The sequence below is a fragment of the Glycine soja genome, chromosome 8 (assembly GCF_004193775.1).
Source record: "Glycine soja cultivar W05 chromosome 8, ASM419377v2, whole genome shotgun sequence".
Lineage (NCBI taxonomy): Eukaryota > Viridiplantae > Streptophyta > Magnoliopsida > Fabales > Fabaceae > Glycine > Glycine soja.
The window spans coordinates 1,254,043-1,274,100 of record NC_041009.1 but is presented as its reverse complement, the minus strand read 5'-3'; the positions used below and the strand labels follow the sequence as shown (position 1 = coordinate 1,274,100).

Below are 20,058 nucleotides of genomic sequence, written 5' to 3'. Positions count from 1 at the left end.
AAATAAAAAAGTAAATTTGGAAGCAAACGAACAATAACATAACACATCATTTATATTATGTTTCTCCTCCATATATATTCTATTTTTAAATTTTATAAAAAAAATATTTTTAATTTTTTCTTTTATGAATAATTAACACATCATTTATATTATGTTTCTCCTTAATCCTTATTATCATATTAAAGTTTGCAATCTAATTCAAAATCTATATTGTGAAAATTTTGTTCCTTGAGCCACGAAAATGCATGAAGCCCATCCCAAAGAGTTGCAATCGAAATGTTGCTGGTTAGCGAAGGAGACTGCAACCGGAACTGGTATTTCCTCATTCTCCCATATTTTCTTGTTAGGGCGCCGCCAGATTCTCCAAAGGATAAAGGTGAACTTGCTGCATATTTCAAAGCTGCTGGATCACATTCCAAACTCCTGAATAAGACCAGTAATTCTCCAATTCGTTTTCACAGATGGAACAAGTACATTGACAAATAACTCATTTTCGAATCAGGTAGATGTTTGAATTTGGGTTGAACATGCAAATTCCGTAGTTGCTTCCAACTCATCCAATTTATATCATGTAAAAAGTTCCTTTTTTCCATCAGAAGAACTTCATCATGTTTTGAAGTTCATCCTCCAAAAAAGTTGGGAGGAAGAAGACACTCATACAATAGGTTGGGATATCCTGTGCACAAAATTTTATGGGTACTTCCTTACTGACCTTTGAAAGATGCTTAATCCTTTTCCAAAGTCTATCTTTAATGAAATTGAAGACTACTTTTTTGTTTATTCCCACCATAAATGAAAGACCTAAATACTTTCCATTGCCAAACCCCCCGTTTTGAAGTGCTGAGATTTCTGACATTTGAGGGAATGTTAGAGCTAAAAAAAATCTTCCATATTTGCTAATTGATATTTTGTTCGGAAGCTTGGCCATATACATTCAGGATGAATTTAAGAACAATATACTTTTTTCATCTACCTTCCAAAATATAAAACAATCATTAGTAAGCAGAAAGTGTATCAGAACCAGAACCCCTCAGTATACCTTTAAATCATATAACTCTCATACTCTTAATTTTTTTAAGAAGAAAAAATAGACCCTCAGTATGCCACAATAAAAAATTAAGGTAACACTGAGTCAGCCTAAATTCTTTTTCTTTCTACAATTTAGCCTATAAAATTCCTGTTTATCGTGACTGAAAAATTAACTATATCAAAACACATCTTTATCTAAACTATAGGAGCAACATTAGTTAACTAACATGATAAAGGAAATCAAATCAATACTTTGCTTCTCCTTAATCCTTATTCCTTATCGCATCAGTATATATTGCCCTTGGGGCCCCACTATAGCAAAAAAAATAAAAAAATCAATACTTTGCTTCTCCTTAATTCTATTTTTATTACGTTTTCCGTTTTCGTTTCACGAATAAATTTTTGATTAATTAGTAAATAAATTCAAATAAAAAAAAATAATTAAATATCTTCCACTCCAGTCTCTATTTATTCTCGTTCCGTCTTTGTCTCTCTCGCCGTTCACTGCACTTCGTCGCCAAACCAGGTGAGGTGAAGCTCAAACATCAATTCTTCTATGGATCAACATTTTTTTATCCATTTATTTATTTATTTTTATTTGTACATGATTTTTTTGCATCTAATTTATCCAATCCCTTTCCATTTTTTATTTTATTTTATTAGTGAATTTTCATGTCCATAACATAATTCGAAATTACCCCTTCTTATCCCCATTCGCTTATAAGAACGAGAACCGACGCTGGTCTAGGGTTTAAAGGTTTCTTTGTTTCTGCGTTGTGTTTTTGTTTTTGTGGAAATCGATAGCTCTCTCAATTAGGGGTTCGCGATAAATGGCTCGGTTCGTTCTTCCATCGAAGACACTGACCTTTTCGAGGAACACTCTTCTGGGTTTGATCTCCCCTGCTCCTGTGATTATCCATACATACACATTTTCACCTTTTTTTTTTTAAATTTTGTGTCTCCACCACCACCATGCCTCCATGTGCGTTGCATGTTTCTGGATTTAACACAAAATCTTGAGAGAAATGGATTTTTTGCCATAGAAACTCATGTTCTGTTCCTGCTTTTGACATTGTTCTACTGGGACTGTCTTTCTTACTAACTTTTGTGAGTGTGTGTGTGTGCGCGCTTTGTTATTTCCTACACTTTTGCATTATACTATTTGTGAATGAGAAATGGTGTATAGGCATACGCATGCACATATCAAATGAGAGTGAGAGAAACAAATACCGATCATTATATTTTACTATAAGTGATCAAGATTAAAACATACAAGGCATGTAAGTTTTTTAGAAAGTTGGGGAGTTTTTTAAATGATCTTGTTACTTTAAAAAAACTTTTAATTTTGACTATCCATGTATGGATGTATGACCCAATTTTGCTCTTCTCACTCTTATAAAATGGCTTTCTTACTAGATACACCGCGGATATATAGAATCCTTTGTTTTATTTATTTTGTTTAAAATTTTGTATTGGGACTAACATGTTGAATGTTGCCATATCACTTAGTCTTTTCAAATTGCTTGCTCATTGTGGACTGTGATGATTAATACCTTTTTCTTTGCAACTTCAGGTTAATTGCAGTGTTTGTTATTTTCAGAATACAGCAAGAAGGAGCATCAGATTCAAGCATTTCCTTGCTTCAGAGGTTTCTTTCCTTTTTTTGCACTTCTGTATACTACGAATAGGATCTTTGAAAAAATATAATTTTATCATTAAATGTTGTCTTGTGAATGTAATAAACTGTTGACGTGGCTTTTACAGGTCAATTTCCGAAAGAAGTATTGCCCATTATATTCTTCACTATCAGTAAGTTTAATTTGTGTTTGAGTTTCATTCTTTGTTGTTTATCTAGTCGCATGTTTAAAGATGTTCTTGTTTTCTGTATGTTCTTGGACTCTTTCAGGCCAATTATGTACAGTTGCTTGTTTAATTATCTGATCTTGTATGTTCCTGTATTCTGTTCCAGAGGGTCAAGCAAGTAAGTAGGAGACTACTTTGTTCAGTTGCCACAGAGGATTCACCAAAGCAAGTTGAAGAATCCAAAATGGAGACACCAAGGGAAATATTCTTAAAGGATTACAAGATGCCTGATTACTACTTTGACACTGTAAGTTTACAGTGATTTTTAAATTATGTTTCATTCAGGTTGTTGCTACTTTTAAAAATTTATTGTTTTTCTGTTCATGTGTTGCATGGAACTATTACAGGTAGATCTGAAATTTACCTTGGGAGAGGAGAAGACCATAGTTAGTTCTAAAATTGCTGTGTATCCTCGCATTGAAGGTATGGTTCCTTATTTGATCTTGGAAAATCTACTTAAAGTCTGAAATATATGCAGCATCAATATCCAAATAATTTACCACTTTGAATATTTATTTTCCTTTTACTTCTAATTGGTCTATTTTGTGTAACAGGTTCTACTCCCCCACTAGTTTTAGATGGACAGGACTTATCTTTAGTTTCAATTCACCTGAATGGCAAGGCTTTGAAGGTATATTGTATGCTATACTTTTTTTGAGTTGGCTGATATCCACTGTCATGGCTACTTTTAACACAATCAATCACCAAAAGAATTTCTTTCCTATCTTGCTAGTTTTTTAGACAAGGAAATTTAGATTCAGAAGCTGATTTTAATATGTTATATGTTATGAACATAATATTGGTGCTTCCTAATTAAAACCTTAGGTGCTGTGTTTACTTTCAGGAACACACAATATTGGTAGCGATGATGGGTGGTTTAAGTTTAGATTGGTGTGTTACTTGTGTAGTTGTGTAACATTATTTTTAATTCATTCTGTTATGTTTATCTATAGGAGGAAGATTATCATTTGGATGCACGCCATCTCACAATCCAATCACCTCCTAGTGGTAAATATGATCTTGAAATTGTTACAGATATTTGTCCACAGAAAAACACATCATTAGAGGTAAATGAGATTTCTCCTTGTTGAGGAGTGTTTCTTCCTTGTATTGCTACTTTTCCACTTCTGTCAACCTGATTTTGTGTTTGAGGGGGAGGTTGTGTTTACTATGGATTTGATTTCCTGTAGGGACTTTACAAATCATCTGGGAATTTCTGTACTCAATGCGAGGCTGAAGGCTTCCGTAAAATTACATTTTTTCAGGTTGTCATTTTAAGGCAATCGATATGCTAACCTGTTCTATATGTTTATATTATAACAATAAATTCCCACATAAAATTAATGGAATCCTATCATCCAACAGGATCGACCTGATATAATGGCAAAATATACAGTTCGCATCGAGGCAGATAAATCACTGTATCCAGTGTTATTGTCTAATGGAAACCTAGCTGAACAAGGTGACTTAGAGGTAATGTTTTCTTGAAATGCATAGTAGTGAAGACCATCTAGATGGTTACTATACTGTTCATGGATGTTATTTATGTTTTACTGCAGGATGGCAGGCATTATGCTGTTTGGGAGGACCCCTTCAAGAAACCTTCTTATCTGTTTGCCTTGGTTGCCGGGCAATTGCAGAGCAGAGATGACACATTTGTTACCCGTTCAGGGAGGAAGGTGTCCCTTAGGATATGGACACCTGCAGATGATGTACCTAAGACTGCACATGCTATGTATTCTCTGAAAGCAGCTATGAAGTGGGATGAAGATGTCAGTCCTTATATAGTTTTAAATTCATTTGATCAGATGGGTTACTTTGATTGCAATATACATTGGTTTGAATTCTGAATTTTGCTGTCTTGTCATAATATGCTTTCTGAACAGGTTTTTGGACTTGAATATGACCTGGATCTCTTCAATGTTGTTGCTGTCCCAGATTTTAACATGTAATTTTCATCTATCTTTTTCTTTTTTTTGAGATTTCAATCATGTGACCCTGGATACATTGTGCCTTTGTATATTATGAGATGAGACAAGATACCATGAAAGGATTAGGGTGCAGAAAAGTAATATGGTGTACTTTTTTTGTATTGTACAGGGGAGCCATGGAAAACAAGAGCTTGAATGTAGGTTTCCTTCTTGTGAGCTTGTCTTTGTTGGCTATCTGTGTTCAATTCTGACATTTATAATTTATTTTTCTTGTTTGCAGATTTTCAATTCAAAGCTTGTATTGGCCTCTCCAGAAACTGCTACTGATGCAGACTATGCTGCAATATTGGGAGTTATTGGCCATGAGGTTCTAATTATCATATATTAGAATTTTTAAAGAGTTACTTTTCTAAAACTAAATTTCTTTATGTTTTCTTGATTGTGACTAGAGCTTATTTCTTGTCTGTTATGCAGTATTTCCACAACTGGACTGGCAACAGGTGGTGTTACATACCATTGATCATGTTATGCTTTCAAACTAAGGATTTTACATGCTTTTATTCCCACTCGTATAATGTTCTAAAATTTTTTCTACCTAGTTATAGTTCACTTTTGGATTTCTATTTGACATATCATAAACCTGAGTTTGGCAGCACATTTGTTGTTTGTATGTCTATATTTTTCCGTTGCCATGGGTATGTTAAAATTTGAATTTAGCCTTTATTTATTAATATCAGAGTGACATGTCGCGACTGGTTCCAGCTTAGCCTGAAGGAAGGTCTCACTGTTTTTCGTGATCAGGCACAGCCTTTTTACCCGTTTCCTATGTTTCAATTTAGACATCACATTACTTTTGTTCCATCTAGTTTTTTTAATGTAACAAGTTGCATTAACTATTGACAGGAATTTTCATCTGACATGGGAAGTTGTACTGTAAAGCGGATTGCTGATGTTTCAAAACTTAGAAATTACCAGTTTCCACAGGTTATTTTCTTTTCCTTTTTCCGTTTTGATGATCTTTTGTAAGTTTTACAGGTTACTACAATTTATCTTATTTACTATTCTTTTAATATAGAATTATCATGATGTCATTGTCAGGTAGTATTCTGATACTTTTATACTGATTTTCCAGGATGCAGGTCCTATGGCCCATCCAGTGCGACCACACTCTTACATCAAGGTTAGAATTTGAAAATCATTTTGTCTCACCATTTGTCTCCAAAAATATATTTGTTCCCCATTCTCCTTAATAAATGTGCTTCTAAGTTTGTATTTATATATTTTTTACTCTTTGACAGATGGACAACTTCTACACAGGCAAGCCTTATTTTTATAGCTTTAATTGAATCAATATCATATTTGAAAATTTTACTGTATTACCTATTATGTAAGAATTTATAGTGCTCTACTGATTTATCTATCATTTTGTCAACCTTCTGTGGATTAATTTCTGATGTGGCCATTGTCAATGTCAAAATACAGTTACGGTATGTTTCACATTTGTGACACTCAACCTCCAGTTTTGTTCCATTCTTTCTCTCAAGCTCTTGAATTGTTTATAATGATATCTTTCTTTTCTGCAGGTCTACGAAAAGGTTTGACAGTTACCCCTATAATTTTCAATCCCTTCATGTCCATTTGTCTCTCTAGAAGTTTGTTCTTATGATCGTATGTATCAGGGGGCTGAAGTTGTGAGAATGTACAAAACCTTGCTAGGAAGTCAAGGGTTCCGAAAAGTAAGGATGTTTATCCAATGCCCCTATAACTACCTTGTTAACTGCAATGTTATACTGCTTAATTTAGGATTCAATCTTACAAACTCCCTGGATTTCAGGGCATGGATCTTTATTTTAAGAGACATGATGGCCAAGCTGTAACATGTGAAGATTTTTTTGCCGCCATGCGAGATGCAAATGATGCAGATTTTGCAAATTTCTTGCTATGGTTTGTATTTTTTTCCTTCTTTTTCCCTGCATTTTTCTGCTCATTTTGTATTAACTGTTCAACTAATATGCAGGTATTCTCAAGCTGGGACCCCTGTTGTCATAGTAAATACTTCTTATAATCCAGAAGCACATACTTTTTCTTTAAAATTTAGGTATACAAGCACCAACTTTCATTTCTCCTTTTTAAATTTTTCTTTGACTGTCTTTAATATGTTTGATGGGGACATTTTTTGCAGTCAAGATATACCACCAACCCCAGGGCAATCAGTTAAGGAACCCACATTCATTCCTGTTGCAGTGGGTTTGCTTGATTCCATGGGAAAGGACATTCCTCTTTCAACTGTTTACCATAATGGTACTATGCAATCTGTTTCAAGCAATGATCAATCAGTCTGCACTACAGTCCTTAGAGTGACCAAGGTTGTTTAGAATTTCTTTTTGATATGCATTTCTATCTCATGTTTCTATTTGATCTATGTAGTTAAAATATGAACATATTGTTATTATGATAACAGATATACTACAAAATAAAAGTATGGTTTAAAATATGAACATATTGTTATTATGATAACAGATATACTACAAAATAAAAGTATGGTTTGTCTCATATTACTAAGTATGGGCATCACTGTCAAATTATTGAGTTGAAGAAAAATGGTGTCTGAAACATGTTAAAAGGTCTCTTCTCTCTGTTATCAAAATAAAAGTATCATTTGTCTCATATTACAAAGTGTGAGCATCCATGTCAAATAATTGATTTGAAGAAAAAGGGTGTCTGTAATTTTAAGACCAAGTTATCAATTGTGTAATAAATCATCCATCTATCTACCTAATATTGCGTAACATAAATTGTTGAAATAAAATAAGATGCAGAGCTTGGTATGGCCTTTTTGTATTCATAACTAACGGATAATTTTATTTGTATCTGCTGCAGAAAGAGGAAGAGTTTGTATTCACCGATATATTTGAAAGGCCTGTTCCTTCTTTGTTAAGAGGATACAGTGCTCCTATTCGTCTGGAATCTGATCTCACTGATAGCGACCTGTTTTTCTTACTAGCCAATGATTCCGATGAATTCAACCGGTTTGTCTTCTTCAAAATTGCAATTTATTCTTTTTGATTTGATAGCTTAATGTGAATTTATTCACTGGCTTATTTAAATGGTGATTCAGTTGGGAGGCTGGACAAGTTTTGGCACGGAAGTTGATGCTTAACTTAGTGGATGATTTGCAACGTAACAAACCATTGGTTTTAAATTCCAATTTTGTTCAAGGGTTCAAACGTATTTTATGTGACTCAAGTCTGGACAAAGTATGCTTCAGTTTTCCTCAAGATTATCCATTTTGTTGGTGGGTTTTATCATATGATTTCATTTATTGTACTCTATGCTCTTTTATCATCTAGGAGTTTGTGGCAAAGGCAATAACTTTGCCTGGTGAGGGAGAAATAATGGATATGATGGGGGTTGCAGATCCTGATGCTGTTCATACTGTTCGGACTTTCATCAGGAAGCAGCTTGCAAGTGAACTGAGATCAGAGTTCCTCAGCACAGTATGACCTGTTGTCTGAAGCTGTATGCAATTATTAAGTATCTTCTTCATTGTATGAATCTCCTCAATATTCACCTTTTTTTCAGGTGGAAAATAACAGGAGCTCAGAAGAATATGTCTTCAATCACTCAAACTTGGCCAGGCGTGCTCTGAAGAATGTTGCTCTTGGTATAATACATCTTTGTTGCATACTTTTTCCTACTTGACAGGCCAATTCATCAATTGATACTGAACAAGACTTTTGTCCATCTTTTAACTAAGATATCAATTGTACTAAATCCATTCCACTAAGATACATTATGCATGGTGGTACCTTGTTCCTGAAAAGGTTATGGATGATACCTTGTTCCACACTTGGTCTTGGCTAAAATGTGTAGAGAAGGACTCCCAACTGCACTTTAACTTCTGGTCAACCAATTTAAAGGATGTTTTTTCCTAGAGGGGATGGGTTTGTATTATTCTGTGGGTTGCTTTCGGTTCCTCCTAGTGGGGTCCACATTGTAACTATCTTGCCTTTTTCTTTGTATCTTCAGTACACCTAGTATTGAATTTCATTTATAATATATAATATATTGATTTTTGCCGTGCAAAAAAAAAATAAAAATTTATGCATGGTGGTAGCAAGCTCATTTTTTCTTTCTTTCTTTTTTTTTATAGCTTATCTTGGATGCCTTGAGGAAAAAGAATTCACCGATCTTGTGTTGCATGAGTATAAAACTGCTACAAATATGACTGAGCAGTTTGCTGCCTTGGCTGCCATAGCTCAGAACCCTGGTAAAACCCGTGATGATGTTCTTGATGACTTTTATGGCAAGTGGCAGCATGATTTCTTGGTAAATTTCTGTCTCTAAGACTTTGGTTTTGGAATTATTCTTTTGATGTTGGGCATGTCTCCATATCCATTCTCTGTCAATATATCCTATGTTATACTTTACGTCATATGTTGATGGTAGACTGGATTCAATTGAAGATGCCATTTGATAACAATTTCCCTACTCTTATCTAAGAAGAGCACAGTGCTTCCTTCACTGATACTATCTATGGCGAGCATGCTTCCTTCTTATACCTGCTCTAACTTTGCTTAATCTTTTCTGTTTTTGGCCCGGCTGACGGCTATTTAGTCTCTCATGTTTGTCTCACATGTATGTGCGCAGTTGTTCAGTTTAATTTTAGAAGTTCTTCCTCCCTACACCTTATGCTATCCCACAGTAGGAGTCTTTTGGATTATTATTTTATTATTTTATACTTCCCCTTCCTTTCCAGGTGGTGAACAAATGGTTTGCTCTTCAAGCAATGTCTGACATTCCTGGTAATGTTGAGAATGTGCGGAAACTGTTAAGCCACCCAGCATTTGATCTGCGCAATCCCAACAAAGTGTACTCTCTCATTGGAGGTTTCTGTGGGTCTCCGGTGAACTTTCATGCAAAGGATGGGTCAGGCTACAAGTTTTTGGGAGAGATTGTGCTGCAACTTGACAAGCTAAATCCTCAGGTCATTTTGCATTAGCCTCTTTATATTATAGATTCCTTCGTCTGTGTGTATTGTTACTACATGATCCTTGTGTAGTTACGTATATGACATCTTTTTGGTTTGGATGGATGTAGGTAGCCTCGAGAATGGTGTCAGCCTTCTCAAGATGGAGGCGTTATGATGAAGACAGACAAAAGCTTGCAAAGGTAATTAATAGACTTATTATTATTTGGTCGCTCTCATTTAGTTTGGGTGAGCGTTTGTTGAATTGATTTTGAAATGATGAATATATGTTTGAATGTTTTGATTCTAAAAATAAGTTAATTGTAGAAGTCACTAAAAATAATTTCCAAGGAAAAATTACATATAATTTTTCTTCAACTCAATCAATTTCTCAACGTTGAACAAAAAAAACACGCGAATATCTACCGAAAATCATGTTAGCTATTTTTAACTGATTTTTTTTTGGGATAATCTAACATGAAATCAAACGCTCTATTAGGTTATTGAATTAAAAAATGTCAGTGTTGGTTATCAGTTTTGCTGAAAAGACTGTTGTTTTGCAGGCGCAGTTGGAGAGGATCATGTCTACTAATGGACTATCGGAGAATGTGTTTGAGATAGCTTCGAAAAGCTTAGCTGCCTAAAAGTGTTAATGGCGTATGAAAAACTGCCATGATGTGTTAGTGGCGAAAGCAATTGCAGCAACGATCCCAATATCTTTTGCAAAGCTTTGGCGCCACAATGGGTAGCTCTCTTTTTGCATCCATGTCTTAACTCGGGGTGATTTCTTTATCTTTTTCCCAAGGATGTGTAGGGCGTTATGCAATAAAAGCTGAACTAGTTTATCTACGTAACTTTAAAATGTGATTCAGTGGATATTCGTTTGTTATACCGTTTTTTATTTTTGGTTTTATTGATAATTTGACAAGGAAATATGAGTGCGTTTGATTTTTTTTTTTAACTATAAAATAGTTGAGAATTATTTTTAAAACTAAAGAAGAAAATGTTCGAGAGGGGAGGGGTAAGTTGAAGAGATAGAGAAGAGAAGATAAGTCATGTTTTAAAATGTTTGGATTTAGAGGAAATGAGTTTTTGCTACGAAACGTATGGAGCAGTTGGAAAAAAAAAAGCTTTTACATAGTAAGTTAATTTAAAAAAAAAGTTATGTTTGAAAAGAGATTTATTTCTGCATTTATTATTTGGATAAAAAATGTAAAACATTTTGTAATAGATGCTTTGTCCTCGTGACGGAACTTCAGTTTTTCATTTTTAATAATAATAATAATAATAGATGGATAGATAAAAAGATGGATAAATAAATTTAAAAAATTGACTTATTTGTGTTTCGTGGAATGTACTGATGGGTGCATATAAAAGACGCCGTTTACGCATTATAGGAGTAAATTGATATGTAGTGGTTTGAAACATGGGGGTTAAGAAACAGAGAAACAGTAAACAAAAAGAGAGAGAAACGGCGAAGGGTAAGGAATAGATTTGAAGTAAAAAAAAAATCACCATATCTAGTTTCCTTTTCACGCTATTTTCACTAATTTAAAAGGATTGACATTCTAAAAAGTTACTATTCGTTCTCTTCATAAACTAGCTATACTTCTAGCATTTATGTTTTGAGAAAATAATCTTATAAGGTAGTTCATTTTAATGATTGGCAATGTAATTTTTTTATATTGATAGTTCAAAACTATTAATTAAATTCTCTATGTATTAGTGTTTTTATTGCGAGATTTTTTTTTTGTCATGTTGGAGAATTTAATTTATTCTTCTTTTATGTTATATATTAGGTTTATTTGTATTATTTTATCATTATACAATATGTATATGTACCTTAGATTTTTGAAAAATATCATACTTCGTACCTTTTACCCAATACCAATACCATGTCTGTATTTATATAATGTAATCAATAGATTAGTCTTTGACTCTCTCGATCGAAAGGTATCCTGAATTCAAGAAAAGAAAATCCAATATTGCAATATGTAGATGGATAATCAAAAGTGAAGCTGTGGGCTATTATCCACAATTCCATGTAGTGTGCGTGTCATGGTCGCATGCCATAACGGATTATTGCTGTTGAGCAAGAACCTGCAGGACTTATGTTTAAGTGTCTTTTACAGCCAAACCCAACCACCTTACCTGTGTGTTTAACCTAGGGTCCCAAAAAATAATAATTGGAGGATTGATAATAAGTTTGAACTGTTTATAAAATATGACATTTTGATTCGTATGTGAGACCGATGCTTTTAATCAGCGGTTCATTGAACGCTCCGTTTTATAAAAGCACACCGAATTGTTTCCTAGTGTTATTCTTTTTTTTTTTTTAAAGAGATTTTCTTGTGTTATTCTAATGCACCGGTTAGGGTATTAATTTCTACCCTTCCTTTTAGGGCAGAATTGTTGAGCCTCACTCAAACTTTCTTTCAAGAATTTTGTTCTGTACTAATTATACAGAATAGTCACTAATTATTCTTCATTTTTTTCCCTCTTTATAAAAAACTTAAATTTCCGAACTCTATTTTCCGCCTTTTAATATTATTTAAGCGTAAATTAAATTCCCATACTATTTTTCGGCTTCTTAATTGTACTATTAATTTCTTCATTCAAGACTGTTTGGCCTTAAATTACCAACGGGAAATCTGGTTAGCTAACCAAAAGGGTGTCATATGCTAAGATTTTGTTTTGTATGTATCGTACACCTTGTGCTTGTATCAAGGCCTGAAAATCATATTTCTAACGCTTTGTTTGCATTCGCATAAGTCAAACAAAAAGGGTGGGGTCATATAGAAAATTAAGTAGCACAATCACAATGCCATGATACGTTTGATATTATCGCTAGTGACGCTTACTACTACTTGTCCAATGATGAAAAAGGTGTCCCCGGTTATCGAACAAGATTGCTATCTAAACCTAGATTAATTATCGCCTCAAAAGTCTTCAGTTTGATTACTTTTCAGTTGCCCTAGGATACATGCAAAAGGGAAAAGAATCTATGACTTTTATTATTATTCCTACCCCACTTATTACAAGCTTTCTTCCTCATATCATAGCAACAACCAGCAAAAGGACTCTTTCGGAAATTTAGTGGAAAGAGGATGAAACAATTTCTTTTGCAATCAAGATTGAGTTGCTTAATTCCATTTAGCTAGGCTACATAGCTTGGAAATTGCCAATCAGCATCTTTCATAGCATCAACAGATCACAAGCTAGGCCGCATAGCTTCACAATTTTCTTCCTATCAAAAGTGTAGTCTTACAATCAAATTATAGGGAAAAATAATTACCCGGAATAAGAAGACGAAAAAAAGAAAAAGAAAATACTTTGATTCCTTTTATAAGTGTTCTTTTTGTTTAAAAAGACAAAAAGCAATATTTTATTATTTTAAAAAAACAAATAGCTCATATCATTTCATTAGAAATGAAGTTCTGAATACATGAAGAAATGTGATAAAAAAATAATTGAACTAGCATGAAATTGTGATACTCGTACTAAAACATGAGTGACATAATTTGTTTGACTCTAGCAAAACTTATCTCTAAGTTTGAAAATAAAGAAAGCCTGCAATTCAGGAATGCCATGGCTATTAATCAGTGAAAATGTACTGTATCAAGTGAACAGCATGTAGACATAGGGTAATAATTAGAAAGCTTACGATTGCTTTTTGGGGAGGCCAAAACAACAGTCACATGTTATAGCTTCGGCTTTTTGTCACAAACCTAACAGTGAGCCCACTGTTTCTCAAGCATTTGTAATGCTATAAGTAGTTTTATGATTTTATCAAAGTCTAGATTGACATGGCTTGGTAGGTGGGGTTTTGTTCTTAACCGATTTAAGGCCATAATTGTCTTCTACAGAGTTTAGGTAAATCATTCATTGTTCATTGATCATGTTTGTTTCTCGAGATATATAATTCCCTTCTAGTAATTTTTATTTCCTGTTTATTTTCCTCTGAGCTCTTGTTGACGCATAAGATGGAGAACTAAAAATTAAGACAACTAATTAAGCAAAACACACAGGATCAGGATGTCTATTGCGCTCCTATTTCCTATCCATGAGAAAAAAAAATTGTTAATTGAAAATTGAAAATGAAATACAAGTCAGGGTCATGCTTCGTGGCATTACTAGACTGGCCTGAAAGAACTAGAGTTCTAGAAATGAGGCTTTTTGTTTAATTTGGCCAGGTTCCAATATTGGGGAGTTGTTTTATGCTTGGTATTTTTCAATCACGTTAGTTGAACAACACAGCAAAATTTCAACCTCGTAGACAGCATATTAAGAATTTTTTTTTTAAATACATTATTGAACTGTCTCAATCATTTAAAATTTTTAATTTTTTTACACCTTTTCAAACAATAAGATACTTATATTTTTTTTATTTGTGTAACAAGTGTCTTCAATTAAGAACTCATATTAACCGAACAATTAATAGAATTTGGATCCAGAGCCTATAAATCAACTAATACAGAATTATTTAAACTTAACCAATGATCCCAAGTTTCATTTTTAAAAATTAATTATACTAAATACTAAAAGAAACACATTATGAATCTATCTAGTTTTAGCAAAATTACCTCTATAAAAGAAATTTGTAATCTCCTAATAAAAAAGCCACGGAGATTAATTCAGTATCATATTTCTAATTTCGCAATAAAACACACTAAACATTTGGCTAATGATGGTTTAGAAAAGCATGATGAAGATAAAGAAGAGAGAAAAAAGGATTTGAGCTAGGGTCCATAATAAAGATCTTTTGGGCATGAATTTCAGAGAGAAAGAATTAAGAATATTATCCCATTGATAGACGAGTAATAAATATAAAGGGATTAGTGAGGGATTGGCCATACGTGCAAGTTATTTCAAAGTGGTAAAAGGGGAAGAAATAAAAAGAAGAGATGGCGGTGGGGCCCACCAGAGGGTGTTTGTCAGTGGGATGGTGCTGCGCACGAAAGCCGTCCAGAAATGGCTGTGCACACGTGCACGTGAAACAACCACTCCTCTTTTCTCTCTCTCTCTCTCTTGCCAACAACACCATTTATTAACTAAACACCACATTAATCTTCCCTTAATTCTATTCGCATGAGTGAGAGAATACTAGAATGCAATCAAGCATATATTTTTTTTAATATTGAAAAATGATATCTTATATGATATTCTTGAAAGTAACATCTCCAATAATATTTTTTTTATGTAAAACAAATGTCTCCTAAAATTTTAATGATATATACTAACATCAGTATAAAAGAATTTCATACTATTAATTAATTAAAATTCACAGCTCATAACTTTTAAGATATTTCTCATAAAAGTAACAAACTAATTAGTACATATTTTTTTCTCGTGTTCAATGATTTATATGTAAATACAAGAAGAGGGTTTTTTTTTTTTTTGGTATTTATCTTTTAGAGAGACGATTTTCTTCTAGACATAATCAAAGACTTGTTGAAAATTAAAAGATTGTTTAGTGCGGGCAAAGAAGGGTAGTTGGGTAAATGGGCGATACTGTAGCGCGACATTGATAATTACATTAAGCACAAAGTATAAAGCAAGCCAAACCGAGTCTTGGTTAATCACATGAGGAGCAAGTCATTGCCGTGTTTGACCTCAAAAATCAAAAACACGACACAAAATTCTCGGCAACGCAACTCACGCTGCCCTCAACAACACAAAAAAACTCAGATTTCATTCTCCTTTATGCTCCTCTCTCACCATTTTTCCGTTAAAAAGATTATTATTCTGATCGCTCAAAGAGATGCGAGGAACTAATGTAAATGATGGAAGAGCTGATAACAACAACACTTTAGATACTATAAACGCTGCTGCTTTTGCCATAGCCTCTGCCCAGAACCGCGTTTCCCAGCCTTCTACCCAGGTTTAACCATATTTCTGTTTTCTTCCCAAGAGTTTTGGAAAATAATTAACCAAAAATAATCTTTTTTTTTGGAGGGGGGTTTGGATCATTTTGATGCTTTAGACCTTTATTAGCCTTTTGGTTCTTTGGAGTTCTTTTCCTTGGTTTTTGTTATTTTATGTATTCCATCATTTTGTGTTGAACGTGGGCACTGTTTGGTCGAGTTTATTTTATAATTTGATTTATCTCTTTTCCGAAAAGAAGACATCTTTTCGTTTTCTTTTTTCCCCTTCTACGATTGCAAATAAAGTAGCAAACTTTTCGTCTTCAAAAGATAGTAAGTTCGTGAAAAAGAAAAAATAAAATTAATTGAACAATGTTAGGATTTTCCTGTGCTTACTTGGTCTTTTGCCTTCGGTATTAGCATAGCGTGTAAAGTCCGAACTCATCAGTTTTCTCACTCTTTCTGCTTTTAGTTGATATCAGTCGTTTTCTTGATTATTTAGTAGTAATAATATGGGAATATATTTTTGTTTAATTATGCAAGTCTTCTCTTTGGAGTCAGAACTTTTTACTTACTGAATTAATTTAATGAAAAGCAATAAGAGCATTATATGCATACTTTGCTGATAATAACAAAATAGTCTTCCTTTTATTTTTTGGGTATTGAATCTCTCTCACTTTTGGATAATCTGACGCCTCATACTTGTATGAATCTTTTACTTACTGAATCAATTTCCAAAGAAGTGACTTTTATGTGATTCCTTGCATTTTTCACTGGAAGAAGGGATGTTCAAGATGTAAAAACTACTGTGTATGTTTCTTATTCAATCTGGGGTCTATCAATATTAAAATTAAGGTCTGAATTGTATTTCATTTTGTATGCAACTAACTATAATGCATCAAGGGAATGAATACTTGTGATGTGTTCTGTGACTGAAACTCAAGTCAGCTACTTTTGGTTGCAGAAGAAAAGATGGGGGAGCTGGTTGGGCAAAATTGGGTGTTTTGGATATCAAAAAAGCCGAAAGCGCATTGGGCATGCTGTCCTAGTTCCAGAACCAACCTGCAATGGAGCTGATCCTGCTGCTAGTTCAAATCAAGCACCTAGTATAACGCTTCCCTTTGTGGCACCTCCCTCATCTCCTGCATCTTTCTTTCAATCAGAACCTCCCTCAACTGGTGTGTCTCCTGGTGGCCCTGCCTCAATCTTTGCCATTGGCCCTTATGCCCATGAAACCCAATTAGTCTCACCGCCGGTTTTCTCGGCTTCATCCACTGCTCCTTTCACTCCACCTTTCACCACTCCTTCTTCCCCCGAGGTTCCTTTTGCTCAGCTACTTGACCCCAATAATAAGAACGCTGAAACCTTTCAGAGGTTCCAAATATCTCACTATGACTTCCAATCCTATCAGTTTCATCCTGGAAGTCCAGTTGCTCAACTCATATCACCAAGATCCACCATCTCATCGCCACTCCCTGACTCTGAATTTAATGCCACTTTCTCCCATATCCTTGATTTCCCGATAGCAGACCCTCCCAAGCTTCTCAACTTAGATAGTAAACTTTCTGCTTGTGAAAACCGGAAGTCAAACCATGGTTCCGGGTCTCTGACACCCGATGCTGCGAGGTCCACAACTCAATCCGCTTTTCTTTCAAATCATTGGGTTTCTGAGATCAAAATGTCCCCACATCCAAGCAATAATCGCCTCAATGAGATTAGTATAAATCATAGAGTTTCCTTTGAGTTATCAGCCCAAAAAGTGCTAAAATCTCTGGAAAACAAGCCAGCAGCATCAGTGTGGACTAATGTGGTGTCAAAATTGAAAAATGATGCTCCAACAACTGACAAAGAAGAAAAATCCGTAGAAGCTGTGCTCGATGAAAAACAAGTAGTTAAAGAAGCTCACAATGATCAACCACTGGAAGAAATCACTTTGGGTGGAGAAAAGGCAACAACAACAGTTCATGAGAAGGATCAGTCCTTAACACTTTCTTCTGCTAAAGAATTCAATTTTGATAATGCAGATGGAGGAGATTCGCTTGCTCCCAATATAGTTGCTGACTGGTGGGCTAATGAGAAAGTTGCAGGGAAGGAGAGAGAGGCATCCAAGGATTGGTCCTTTTTCCCATTGATTCAACCTGGTGTCAGCTAACCAATATGGCTTCATCTATTTGGCATTGATTTTTAATTTTGTGCCTTGATGCTTGACAGAACCCAACAGCACACATCCTATAATATAGAATCATAGTAAATTAAGATTTGGAAGGCTAACACAGTGATGGGGTTCTTTTTTGAACTCAATGGCCCCGAAAAAATAAATAGTGAGTTTGCTTATTAATTATTATGTGTTGTAGTTTTCCCAGGTTTGGATTAGAAATAGCTGTACATTTTTAGCATCTATGTTTATATTATATATGTAATATAGTTGACTGTCATTATTGTTAACTAATGAAGACGATTATAATATATATGGCTGAAGATCATGATTCTTTTTATTATCTGGATACACCAAATTTGAACCTTGGTCCAAATTTGTGCGTGGGAGGAATAAGGAATTCAATCTTCTCGCTCACAGGTATCTTGAAAAGTGAATGTGGATACCAGACTTGTTCTATTTGACTATTTCAAACATTAAAAACTTTTAAAATATTTGCAACACATCCAACCAATGTTGGCAACATTTGTTGTTTTCTTAGATTTCGCTTTAGGAGTTAGTAATTTTCCGAGTGTTCAAATTTGCCATAGTTCAGTGTAGAATTGACAGATCCAACTCACTAATAATTGGGAGACAGATTCCCACATTTTGGACTATCATGCTCATGCTCTAAAGTAAAAGACATGTTACCTCAAATAAACAATTTTACTTTCTGTGGGTACATCAAAGTTCAACAAAACTTAACGAAAAAAAAATGTGAATGAGAAATGAAAAAGATAAATTGTCTGATAATACTTCCAATTTAACAATAATTCATACACCAAATTATACAAGAGAGAGAAATATGAGATGCATTAAAAGTGCTTCTGTTTTACCAAAAAAAGAAAAAAGTGCTGCTGTCCAAAATGTTAGCTGTTGTATAAATAACACATCATACCTGTTTTTAGCTGTTGTTTTCTAATTGTTGACAAAAAAATAAGTAGCTTGAAGGACTGGAAAAAAATAATCGGTTACACTAATTCAAACCAAACTGCACTAAAACTCTAATAACGTAAACCCTAAAATAACTTAATTATAACTGGCTTTTAAAACCGATCTTGGCTTTGAAACTGATTTCTACTAAACAGTTTTCTAAATCCATTTTTTTACAAAATTTATTTGTTTAAAGTTAATCTTGAATTAGTGCAAACCGATTTTAAAATAATTCTTTTCAGTAAAAAAAAAACATTTTAAATTTGCTTTGGTTCTGTACCAAAAAACTGTAAACTGTACAAAAAAAAATTGAATTTGGTTTGATTTTACACGACCAAATCGTACACACTCCTATAACTTGCGTTTTTAATTTCAGTAAAAAAAAAAGTTGCATTTTTAATTATTTTTTTTGTATAATTTTAGTAGCTTGAATTTTGGAACGTAAAAGGCCCAAAACGCCTACCTCAGTGTCCTAAATCAGCAACTTCAGGTCCAGTCCAGCACGACTATCCAGAGTCCAGACAAAACTTACCTTTTTTCGTAGAAGTTTCCATTTTTTGGGTCTTGTTTGCACGCTTGACCAATACATTTTATATTTACATTTATTGAGCAAAGCAAAATATCAATGTTTTTTTTAGATGATAAGCAAAGTATCAATCTTTAAATTATTTAATGCAACTAGTAGTAATTCCTTAAAAAAAACTTTATTATTTTTCTATACAATCAAGAATATATCTTAACTAAGGAACTAATTGTTTCGAAGCATAAAAAGTATAATAGTGAATTGTATTTTTCTCAAAAAAAATTCTCTACATACATGGTTAAAAATTAAACTATACAATATACTTATTAAAGGATCCAAACATTTATTAATTTTGTCATACTTGTTAGTAAACTAATTATTATCCGTTTAAGTAAAAAGTAAAATCTATAAGTTGTCAACTATTATTAATTATACTGACTAAACTAATACTAGAATTTTTATTTCTAGTTTCTACAATATTTTAATACATCTTCATGACATAAGTTTGTAACATTCGATCTGCTGACTATATGACTATAATTATTTACAAAAAAAAAATCTATAAATTATTCATTCTGCAGTCAAATAGCAACTTATCTCTGTCTCATTTCGCCCCTTTGATAACACAAATAACAATAATAATCGAAAACTTGGGCACCAAATTTGACCCAGCAAAAAGAGAAAACGTGCGGCAATACCCAAGGAAAGTAGAAAGATACTCGCCGCAATGGTCTGAATATTTGAGTCAATTC

At 33.7% G+C, this 20,058-nt stretch overlaps 2 protein-coding genes across 9 annotated transcripts; both read left to right on the top strand.

The window, feature by feature from the left end:
* Window positions 1-1,464: 1,464 nt before the first annotated feature.
* LOC114421028 (puromycin-sensitive aminopeptidase-like) lies at window positions 1,465-10,725 on the top strand. Of its 8 annotated transcripts, none has more exons than XM_028386782.1 (32): window positions 1,465-1,555; window positions 2,603-2,677; window positions 2,794-2,838; window positions 2,999-3,139; window positions 3,240-3,315; window positions 3,447-3,523; window positions 3,846-3,959; window positions 4,083-4,157; window positions 4,258-4,365; window positions 4,452-4,664; window positions 4,779-4,840; window positions 4,993-5,020; window positions 5,104-5,190; window positions 5,298-5,323; window positions 5,561-5,624; window positions 5,727-5,807; window positions 5,956-6,003; window positions 6,122-6,140; window positions 6,306-6,310; window positions 6,407-6,418; window positions 6,503-6,559; window positions 6,658-6,767; window positions 6,841-6,921; window positions 7,006-7,189; window positions 7,704-7,852; window positions 7,942-8,080; window positions 8,174-8,320; window positions 8,406-8,487; window positions 8,977-9,152; window positions 9,583-9,810; window positions 9,924-9,995; window positions 10,356-10,725. In XM_028386782.1, exons 4-32 carry the CDS (start codon window positions 3,077-3,079, stop codon window positions 10,434-10,436), a joined length of 2,664 nt encoding a protein of 887 aa, XP_028242583.1. In that variant the 5' UTR covers window positions 1,465-1,555; window positions 2,603-2,677; window positions 2,794-2,838; window positions 2,999-3,076; the 3' UTR covers window positions 10,437-10,725. The 8 variants fall into 8 exon arrangements, with proteins under 8 accessions (XP_028242583.1, XP_028242586.1, XP_028242587.1 ...); XM_028386785.1 differs by having other exon boundaries at window positions 1,515-1,555; window positions 2,597-2,677; XM_028386786.1 differs by having other exon boundaries at window positions 1,538-1,555; window positions 2,630-2,677.
* Window positions 10,726-15,368: 4,643 nt separating this feature from the next.
* On the top strand, window positions 15,369-18,154 carry LOC114421027. Its single transcript, XM_028386778.1, has 2 exons — window positions 15,369-15,673; window positions 16,621-18,154. Exons 1-2 carry the CDS (start codon window positions 15,554-15,556, stop codon window positions 17,806-17,808), a joined length of 1,308 nt encoding a protein of 435 aa, XP_028242579.1. The 5' UTR covers window positions 15,369-15,553; the 3' UTR covers window positions 17,809-18,154.
* The last annotated feature ends 1,904 nt before the right edge of the window (window positions 18,155-20,058 follow it).